Consider the following 11903-nt stretch of genomic DNA (forward strand, 5'->3'; position numbering starts at 1 on the left):
ACCTTAATGTCACTTTTTATCTATCTCTTCCTCTTCCTTTTATTTTGACTATTCTTATCTCCATTCTATTACTATAAATATGACATTCTCTCTCCCATTCTATACATATTTTCTCACATGAAAAAGGTTATTACTCTCCCTCTCTCTCTCTCTCTCTCTCTCTCTCTCTCATGTTTTATTTTTGTGTTTTTTTATTATTATTATTATTTTTATCTCTACTTTAGATTGATGTATTTATGTGAAAAAAAAAAAAAAAAACTGCCTTTTCTTATTTGACTCTTCTTTTTGCCTTTTGTAATCTTTTTTTCTGCAAGCTAAAGATTTGGTGATGGGATTAGCCTTCATGTCACTTTAGTGTGAGAAACGGGCCTTTTTTTTTTTTTCAGATGAGAAAGCAATATTATATAATATATTATTACTATTTGGGGGCCCTCTTACAAGTGGGGGCCTTAAGCGGTGGCCTAAATGGCCTATAGGTTCAGTCGGCATTGAAGATTAACTAGCCATGTGTTTAGGGGAAGGACTAAATGGGTCATGCTGCATTAGTGGGAATTGGGAAGGACTGACTTGTTCGAGCATCACGATTTGTTATTAAGATTGCATTTATTTCAAAGTTAAATTTTTTGATAATAAATATTTTCAAGGAAACAAATTTTTTTTAGCGGTTCAATTGTGTTCTTGAAAATGTCCTGAAAAACATTTTCAAATGTTTGGTTTGTATGGAACATTAAAAAAAAAAAAATCATATTTTCATGCTAAAATAAAAATAATCCAAGAAACAAAATTCACCATTCCAACATTTTACAGAGAATAATCTTTGCAAAATTTAACATAAATAACTCAAATCCATAGTACCAACAAATCCGCAATACCAAAATCTACCATGAATTTCACAAAATATAATACAACAAACAGAATATTCATTATTATTGTTCCAAATAACTGAAAATATTGAAAATACATTCAAGAAATATTTCACATCGGAATAAACGTTGTCAAAATTGAAAATTAAGGACTAACATCAAGATTAATTGGAAGATTGATTATAATTGTTGAACCATAGAAATAAGAGAAGACGGCAAATTCTCCATAAATAATTGAGGAGTTAGTTAAAGTAATAAGATAAGAATACAAATTCTCCATAGACAATTGAGGAGTTAGTTGAAGTCTATGAAAGAGTTAGCGTGCGTTTGGATTGGGTGTTTTGCTCAATTTGCGCGTTCAGGCTTTTTTTAGTGGGTCCCATGGATACTGTTCACGTATCACCAAACTCAGCAAAACACAAATTTCTAGGTAAATTTGGGTCCCACAACACTATTCACATTTTTAAAAATTATTTTGCTACAGTGTTTTTAGCAATAAGTTTTCAATTTTCAATAAATAAGCGGTATCCAAACACGCCCTTAGTGGAGTGTGTTGAATGGAGCTGAATATTCAATCCATTCATAGCCTTAATGCTATTGCCCCTGCACAAAATTCCACTAATATTAGATAAGATATTAGATTCAGAATAAAATAAAACAATTGCAATTGATCATGTTTTGATTGTTTTCCACATTCTTCTAAAAAAAATGATTGTGAACCAAAGCACAATTCTACTTCAAGAATAAGGCTCTTAGCATTTTTTTTTTTTTTTTTTCCTAATAATTTGATAGTTACACTAAAAGATTGGAGATTTGAGTCTTGAATATTATGGACGCATCAAAAAATATCAACCAGTATGGTGATAAGGCTCCTAGCAATTTCTCTATTCTAATAATTGTTCTATCATTGCTTCTCTGTCTTATTGGCATAATTGATTATAGTTTGTAATCGGGTAGAATGGTCATGTTTGATATTGTCCTTTGTCACATTATCAACTTTCATTAAGTTGATAGAAATACATCACATAACTGTGCACATGAGAACTCTATGTTTGTAGATACTAGACTACTAGTACTAGTAGTATACACGTACGTACCAGACACGGATTAATTAAAATCCATGTATAAAATGATATCATCGAATTTCAACAAAGAAATTGGCAATAATATATATATATATATATACACACACCTTAATTAAGTTCCAAAAGGCACTGGCTGCTCTACTTGTATGTGAGGGTGGTCCTAGAACCACCCTCACTTGTCAAATTATTTTAAATATGTACGTTTTTTTTTTTATATATATATATATATATATTATTTTAAATTAATATGTTCAGTGACCACCCTAACTTGAAAAAAATGTATATATATCTAATTTAAAAAATATATATATTATATACTAAATTAACCTATTTTGATGACCCTAATAAAAATTTCAAACACTGTTACATGAGGATCATAAGAATTTGAGTTCAATAAATATAAGAGTAATGCTACATCCACAACATTTTCACAATAAATATTATGAGGTAAGTTGTTATTAATTCTAATTTGGGTTTAATATTGACATGTTTTACCCACCAATAACAAGCTAACAACTTGTTGCATAAAATTTGTTATGAAATTGTTATGGTTGTTTTATTATTCTCATATCAGCATTTTCAATTTGCACTTTATGTTTTATTAGTCTATTTCTTTTGTTATTCTCTTTGTTATTACAAAAAATATATATAATATTTCATGTATTTCCGTGTTTTTTTTTTTTTTTTGTAACATTGATATATTCAAATTGTCTCTTTATTAAATTTTTTATAATTTAAGTTTCTTAGTAACCACCCTAAAAAAAATTCCTAAAACCGCCACTACCACCAAGGAAGCTTATATTACAGACTGAATTTAGTGCAAGTGTTTCAAAGATTATTTAAAATAAAATAAAAAACATTGGAATGAAAACATAATGGATTCTGAACATCATATATAACTAAATCAATATGATTATATTACACACGGTTTGTGCATTTTAAATTAAATTACGTTAAAACTTATATTAACAGAAGCTTTATAAAGAAATGAGTTATAGTGGAGTTTGTTTAACAAAGAGTAACTTTTATATAAGTTAAATTAAATTAATATAGAGGAGTTATCTAAACTAATAAATAGCATGTAGGTTATGAGAAGGATTGGAAGACTATATATATAACTATGCTACGGACTATTTTCATATCAAGAGTGAAGGAAGAGAAATAGTTAAAGTAAAGATCTCTTTCTATAGTAATTGTGAGTAGTGTGTGAGAGTGAGTGAATTCAACAATATTCCACAAAAACTTGAGAAATTTTAGACCAAAGAAAGGTGTTTCTTTTGGTGGAGTTTTGAGCTCAACCACTTATGCAGAGTTGGTCCAAGCTACACAACGAACACTTGGGCTGTTGTATCTTGGAGGGAACAAGTCAAAAGCAAATTTTTACTACATCGATTTCTAAACTTTGCCAACCGTAGAGGGCTTGAATCTTCTTAAAGAGAGCAAGATTTTCATGCCTCAGTCCGACATTGTTCATTTAATTCCTAATTTTATTATAATTAAAATATCATTTTATAGGTAACTCCAAAACACATAAATTTGAGAAAATATTATATGTTTCATTAATTGGATATGTGTGTGGCGGTGCATTGATTTTATTAATTTGAGCCCCACATCAAACATATATTAGATTGATCTAGGTTTTATTAATCACAATGAGCTTCAATAATGACTAGATTAGTCAATAGCACGGATTGGGGGCCTTTTTTTAAAAAAAAAAAAAATATATATATATATATATATAGTAATACTGCATGTATAATCAATAGCACGGATTGGGGGCCTTTTTTTAAAAAAAAAAAAAATATATATATATATATATATAGTAATACTGCATGTATATGTAATGATGTATTCCTTATACATTGAACTTTGAGAATTTTGGTTAAAAACTTTACCCTTAAAAGTTGGAGGACACAATATGGTTCAAGACATTGATGAGCGTGGGGCATCGTTGGGCATGGGTCAAGAAGAGCTACGATACAAGCTCCACTAGAGCACTCTCAGCCAAATTCGAAAGAGCTACTGCTGCTACAAATCTTTGTCGTTGTAAATTGTAATGTCTCGAAAGTTCATTACCAAATGAAGTTCAACTTTTTCTGTTGTTTCGATTTTACAGAAAATTTTGCGTTATTGAGTCCTGAAGTAATCGAATATGTTACGTTCAATATAATTATTTCTTTGAAATATTCTAAATTTCTGCAACGGATTTAGGAACTAGGTACTTGGAGGAATTGGGTGAGGATGATCCTTTGCTATTTGGGCTTGCTTTGGGTGAATGGTTACAATATAAACAAATATAAAGAAAGAATATTTAGAGATTAGAGTGGTAAAAGAACAAAGCGTGAGATGTAGAGTGTATTATAACAAAAGTCTAAATCTTCTGTCTCACTTTCTTTACTTCACTTTATACTCTACAAATAAAAACTTGACACATATTCATCTACTTAATTAAATCCTAATTTTGTGATTTCATTATTTCAGTTACCTATATTAAATAAATAAAGAAAATAAGAAAAACCCAACAATCAACACCACTGTCACCACCACCAGTAGCACCACCTTCATTTGCCCGACCACCACCAGTAGCACCACCAACTCCTCTAGTCACAGCCATCCTCCAGCTAAGGTACCATCTTGGAACTCTAAAGTCTAAACAAAGCCAAGCCAAATCTAGGACCTTCAAACTCCAACAAAGTCCAATATTCTGTCATTCCTTTTCTCGGCTTTCTTAGGAACTAAACATTATGGTTGATTCAATCAATTAAAAGTGGGTGGGTGGGTGATGTAAAATCTATTATAGTTTTCAAATAAAACTACTTTTATTTTTATTTTGTCTTTCTAATTCTACCACTATCTTTTCAACCTTTTGGTTCCTGAAAAATAAAAACTTGTCTTATCAAACTCTATATTTTGAGGTGCTCTTTGTGATGGGGAAAATCACGACCAAAATTTTCTGGTGCCGATGGATGGCTGTGACTGAAGGTGTTGGTGGCTCCGGCAAACGATGGTGGTGGTGTGGGTGGTGGGATGTGTTGACTGTTGGGTTTTTCTTATTTTATTTATTTATTTAATTTAGGTAACTAAAATAACGAAGCCACAAAATTAGGATTTAATCAAGTAGATGGATATATGGCAAGTTTTTATTTGTGGAGTATAGAGTGGAGTAGAGAAAGAGGAATAGAAAATTTGGACTCATTATAACAAGGGAAATGTTAACCAATCCTCTTAAGACATTGGTTTATGAGCTATTTTTAGAAACATTTTACTAAGATAATAATAAAACAATAAATGTTGTTGACATAAATAAATAAATAAATAATTTAAGACCTAAAATAGAGAAATTATACAATACTAAATGTGAATGCTCTTTTCCCTCAAAAGAAAAAAATGTGAATGCTCATAACCATAACAAACTATAAATATGAACCTCCTCAAAAATAAATAAATAAATAAATATAAATATGAAGGTAAAAAAAAAATATATATATATATATATATATTTTTTTTACTTAATATTTATTCATAATTCATGATCAATGTGTAATCTATAATCTATAATTATATATAAAGTCATGAAAATTTTTTACTCTTTTGTTGTACTCTATTAATTTTTACATATAAGTTTTTGAGAGCTTAAATATTTATACCCTATGTTTATACCTTCCATTAAAATATTGTTACGTCATATTTAAATATTTAAATAATAGACTAAATGATTTAATAATAAATATATGCAAACATAATCATATAAATATTTATGATTAACTATCATAATTATCAAGTTCTATATTTAAATATTAAAAATAAAATGTATAGAAAAATCATATTTTACTGAGCTTTTTGATGCATTACATGAATATTGAGTAGTAAGTAGTAACTCATTATTTTTAAAAGAAGCAATGGTTGCGTTTGGATATGATGATTTAAATTTGAACAACAAATGTTATTACAGATTGCTCAATACAAATTATTATTAAACATACATTATTTTTTATGTAAGGTAAGATATTATGATTCAACTTTATAGTGGCCAAAAGAGTTTGGGAAGCACTGGATGTCAATGAAAAGGATCGTTTTGGGCTTCCTCCGTCTAAATGGTTGAAAGGGAACTGTGAATCCCAAGCTACTTTCAAGCATTGGCAAATTCCCTGGAAGATTTTGTTCCCACAAGTCATCTACCTTATTTGGCTTTACAGGAATAAATTCGTCTTTAAACTGGAAGGGTGGAAGGTAACAAAATATTACGATCAAGTAACGTAAGGGTGGATTGAAAACAATATCCGCTCCCATTGTATAAAGAAATTAGGAGCAGAGTTTTATGCAATTGCAACAAATAGTTCTATCAAACTTCCCAAGAACCAAGGTTCAAGTGAAATGGGACAAACCCATATCGGGATGGGTGAAGCTCGATATAGATGGATTAGTCATATATGGGGAGCTCTAGAAAGGCTTGTGGAGATTGTGTTCTTCGTAATAGTGCTAGTGATTGGATATTGGGCTTCATTAGAAATTTAGGAACCACTTCTTGTACTAATGCAGAACTCTGGATCCTTAAAGATGACCTTATTCTAGCTCTGCAGTCGGAATTTAACAACATTAATGCAAAATTTGATGCCGAAGTTCTTGTTTATATGTTCACAAATCCATCAACTGTTAACAATATCTTGGAACCCCTCTTATCTGACTGTAGGAACTTGCTAAGGACCTTGCCTAGCTAACTTCACAGTGACTCATACATTCAAAGAAGCTAGTAGATGTGCCAACAGTTAAGCTAAAATTGACACCGTACAACTAGGGATGGCAATTTATATCCTCCCACGCAGGTACGCGCCTCGCCTGCTCTTAATGGACGAGTTTTACACTCCCCCACATAGAAAATGGGATAAGGATGGGGTGAACATTTTCTCCCATACCTACCTTGCATTTACTCTGTTTATATTTCATCAATTAAAAAATATTTTTTTATAAGTTTTTTCAAAACACACACACATATGTGTGTGTGCGCACGCACGCACATGCGCGCGCTTTTTGCTTTCAAACTTTAAATTTATGAGTTTTTTAGGTATTATTGAACTTATAATTTTATAGTTTAAGATTTAAATAGTTTATATTTTTTTTTTTAATTATTGTATTGTTATATTTGAATTGATTTTGTGTTTTTTACTTAAATTGTTGTATTGTTATACTTTCAGAATGTTTTGCAACGTTAAGACTAGTTTTTGTTTTTAATGTTTTATGAGTTTTAATTTAATGTATTCAGAATAAACTTTTAATAAATTATATATATATATATATATATATATATATATATATATATATATTTATATGTATATAACTTGACGTGACCGTGACGGATCACAGATGGATACTTGTGGGAAAAAATACCCGCCCCAAAGCAGATGTGGGGCGGGCCGGGGAATAGGAAACTCAATTCCATTCACGCCCAGTTGCCATTCATGTGTACACCTAATAAACACTTCCTTATTTTATATGAACCACTTAATATGGTGGAACCTAAAGTCGAACTATTTTATAATAGATTTATTTGTGATTAGTTAATATTATGATCCTGTTTAACCAAAAAAAAATCTTACAATTCTCAATCTGATCCACTAATAAGGTCCAATTCCTAAGTTGGACAACATAGATTTTTTTTTTTAACAATAGTTAAATTAGTAAGGTTTTATTGATTTTTATCTAAATTCAGGTTAAATTTTTTAACTACCAATAATTATAGGCCAAATTAGGAGTGTTAATTCAGGTTAGCGTGTCATGTTCGTGTCACGTCGAGGTAGGGGTATTAGACTAAATGACTCAACCTGAACTCGACTCATTTAATAATCGTTTCATGACCCTTCAACTCTAATCCGACCTGTTAATGAGTCTAGTTGACACAACCCGACCCACTTGACATGCTTAATAAACAGGTCGTGTTGGGTTGACATGAACATGACATAAGTCATTTCAACCCATTTAACATTAAATATAACATCCATATAAAAATAAGTTCTTTATATCCTAAAAGTAGTGCATACACTTCAATTCATCAACCCACATTCAAAATAACATAATTCAACAAAAATATAGCATCCATTTAGAAATAAGTTTTTTGCACTCCAAAAGAAATGTATACACTTCAACCTAAATTCAAAATAACATATTTCAACAAAGTTTTTGTAGGGTTTAGAAATCTAAGGTTTGTAAAGTTTTAATTTACAATTATGTTACTCATAAGTTTTTGTAATTACTCTTTTTTCCTTTTACGTTTTTTTTTTAGAGAGTTTCAATCTATGACGTTTACTGCTGATGACAGCTCTTTATCATTAGACCAAAACACCAATCAGTTTTTAGTGTAGGCAGTAATTGAACCACAGATCTCTTATTTTTGAAATATAGGTTAGATATAAAATGTATTTGACAAATTTAAAATAAAATGAAAATTTATTTGTTATACGAGTTAAATGAGTCATTTCGGGTTGACACAAATAAATTGGCTAGTCAAACATGTCTATTGTAGGTCACGCAAGTTGACCTACTTATGACACATTTTTTATCATGTCTCTTTCGGATCAACTCACCTATGACCTAAACTGGTTAAAACCCAAGCCTAACCTGCAAAAACTCAGTGTTGTGTTCAGGTTCATGTCAAACATTGACATCGTAGGCCAAATGAGTGAAACTTTTATTTTTTGTTTCTCTTNTCAAGAGAGAATAGAATGAGTCGCCCTACTAGCCCTGGTCTTACTAAGAGTTTGAATTGCTCTGTAGGCTAGTAGGGCGAATGAATCGCATTAGTGCGCTTTGGCTAGCTGAATCGCGCCCAGCGAACAAATCGCCTCCTTGCTCTTTGTCTAAGATTGGACTAAAGGTACCAAACTAAGCATCCTTTTGTCTAGAATTATTAGATAAAGAATTGAAGTTAGAGTCGGATTGAGAGTGACTAAGTGAGAGTAGACTAAAGACTAGTGAGGAATCACCGAATCAAAACTACATTAATACTTTCTAAAAATAAAAATAAAAACTAATAGAATAGTAGTACCAAGTACCAACAAGATCAACGCCGCCACGTGCGTTGTCTAGGAGGGGCAAGCAGGTCAAAGATTTTTAAAATTCAAAAACCAACCCAGTGCCCCCATGTATCCACGTGTCTTCATTCCATTGGTCAGTTGACGTGTACAATGTGTAGGTCGTCAGTTAGGACAAGCCGTTTCGTATAACAACGTAATGGCCCGCATTTTTTTTTTCTTTTTTCATCTAAAACATAATACCCTCACTCTTTCCCGTTATTTACGTCTATATCCCTACATTAATAGGCAAGAAAAACTAAAAACAAGGTAAATGTTCCCTACATATAATAAAAACCATAATAGACAAGAAAAACTAAAAGCAAGGTAAATGTACCTGTAAACAATAATAAAGAGAATTTAAAGGTTTTAGTTTACCCAACAAACTTAAAAAGGATTGAAATCTATATATATACAATAATAATAGGGTTACATACCTCCTCTCTTTCTGTCACTCGTAATAATTACACAGTAAACATAGGTCCCACTCCCACGTTAAAGAAAAGAAAAGAAAAATCATGTAACGGGTCCAAGATTATAGTCCCTATTGTAAATCCCATGGGAAATATCGTAGATAAGAATGAACCCAACAGCAGTAGTATAACGTTAAAAAAGGAAAATAAAGGAAATAGCCAAAAAATCGACATCCCCTCGTTCCCAAACCGAACGCTACATCGTGATGATAATATAGGCGAAACAAAACAAAGACTTAAAGAAGAAAAAAAAACCTCTCTCTCTAAAAAAAAACCTCTTTTTTCTCTGTGTCTCTCTCTCTCTCTAAAAAAGAAAAGCCCTTTGGTGGGTTGCTTCTTCTCTCTTGTGTGTGGAAATGGAATTAGACAAGGCGGCTCGTTTCGTGGAAGACCTGTTGAACTTTGAGTCGGACGTAGGCGAGGAAGACGAAGAGGATGACAAGAGAGCAGTAAGTTTTATCGGTTTTTTTTTTTATTTTTTATTTTTTTTTGGGTGGTGTTTTGGTTTTCCTGGGCGAGAGAAAATGAAAAAACTGAAGAACGAGTTCCGTTGTGACTCGGCCGAGTCTGAGGCTTACGTGAGGATACCCTTAGTGGGTATTTAGTGACTCGGTCTGACTCGGTTAGGGTTAGTGTTTTGGGCCGAGTTGACTCGGACGTTTTTCGAACGAGTCTCTGAGTTTCGATTACCCGAGTCGAGCGTGTTTTGTAATGACTCGGCCGAGTCAAAGCTGGTGGCTTCGACTGGGTACTGGGACTGTGTCTGTGATAGAGAGAGAGAGGCTGCTGGTGGAGATGTAAACCCTAGATGGCATTTTTAACGTAATTTGGAATAGAAATGAAGGGTATTACTGTCAATTTGTAAGTACAATAAGTCTTAATTCTCGTGAGCTGTGAGTCACTAGGTTGTAGTTGTACCAATAATAAATATTGTCCCATATCTTCCACCACCTCTGATACTCCCACTCAAACCAATGTTAAAAAGTCAATATTGCCCATCATCCTTTTTTTTTTTTGAACACTCTCTTATAATAATAATAATAATAATAATAATAATATAGATAATAGCCTCTCACTCATTTTGGGGTTGTTGGCACGTGCCAAACTAAAAATGGAGGTGCCTCGGCACGTGTGTAATTGAGGATTCTGATTTTGGTGGTGGTTTTTGTTTGATTGTGGTTAAACACAGATTGTAGAAGAAGAACTGGAATGGATATCTAACAAAGACTCATTCCCAGCACTGGAATCATTCATTCTCTCGGAGGACCCAGGAACTACACTCTCAAAGCACAACAGCCCAGTCTCTGTGCTTGAAAACAGCTCCACCAGTAGCAATAGCAACAGCAACAGCAACAGCACGAACAGCAATAGCAATGGCAGCAGCAAAAACAACAACAAATCTCTTATGAGCTGCTGCGGCGACAGTTTCAAAGTCCCCGGCCGCGCACGAAGCAAGCTGTGCCGGAGGCTGCGCCGTGATAATCAGCTTTTTTGGAGCCAACAGGCGGCCGCGGCCAACAAGATTGTGAAAGCTGAGAGGGAAGTGTTGACAATGAGAACTACGACGACTACTACTACTGCTGCTGCTACGACTACGACGACGACGACGATTGGGAGGAAATGTCAGCATTGTGGAGCTGAAAAGACCCCGCAATGGCGTGCCGGGCCTCTCGGGCCGAAAACACTGTGTAATGCATGTGGTGTGCGGTACAAGTCCGGGAGGCTGGTGCCTGAGTACCGCCCCGCGAGCAGCCCGACGTTCTCGCCCAAGATGCATTCGAATTCGCACAGGAAGATAGTAGAGATGAGGAGGCAGAAGGGAATGGGAGCGGGAATGGGGATGGTGGTGAAGTCTGTGGATAAAGGGTAGGATTAGGTTAGTGCTTTAATTTTTTATTTTTATTTTTATTTCATATGTTAGCATAGTTAGGAGTTAGGGGCTTGTTGTAATGGGGGGGCTGGTTTAGATGATTAGGGAAAGTTCTTTGTTTCGATGAAAGTCCAGTTAGGGGAATTTTGACTTTAGTGTGTGTTTGGTTCTTTGTGCTATAGACTAGAAAGCAAGATAGTGTTCTTTGGTTTCTGGCTAATTTTATTCTTTCTCTCTATTGCTTGGATTGGAGATGATGGTGGATTGGGGAATTTGTGGATTTCTGAACTGGCTCCTCTAATGATTTTTTTTTTCCCTTCCCTTATGGTTATTTGCCTCATCATTTCGAACTGACTTACTAAGAAGTACCTGTTTCATGAGTTGGACAACAGTCAGCTTGAGTTTGGCCAAAGTCCCTTTTTCTGTGACGAGGTATTGTAAGTTTGATGTTCCTTTTATATTTTTATTGCTGCAATACACAAACTTCGTTTTCCTGTATTATATATATGGCTCACTGTTTTTTGCTTGTGGATATTCTGACCTGACAC

General features: G+C 33.2%; 1 protein-coding gene across 1 annotated transcript; it reads left to right on the forward strand.

The window, feature by feature from the left end:
* The first annotated feature begins 9533 nt into the window (after window positions 1-9533).
* Window positions 9534-11593, forward strand: LOC112025102 (GATA transcription factor 1). The gene is made up of 2 exons (XM_024057765.2): window positions 9534-9934; window positions 10675-11593. The coding sequence occupies exons 1-2, from the start codon at window positions 9842-9844 to the stop codon at window positions 11353-11355; spliced, it is 774 nt and encodes a 257-aa protein (XP_023913533.1). The 5' UTR covers window positions 9534-9841; the 3' UTR covers window positions 11356-11593.
* The last annotated feature ends 310 nt before the right edge of the window (window positions 11594-11903 follow it).

Source organism: Quercus suber, unplaced genomic scaffold, assembly GCF_002906115.3.
Source record: "Quercus suber isolate HL8 unplaced genomic scaffold, Cork oak 2.0 scaffold_49, whole genome shotgun sequence".
Lineage (NCBI taxonomy): Eukaryota > Viridiplantae > Streptophyta > Magnoliopsida > Fagales > Fagaceae > Quercus > Quercus suber.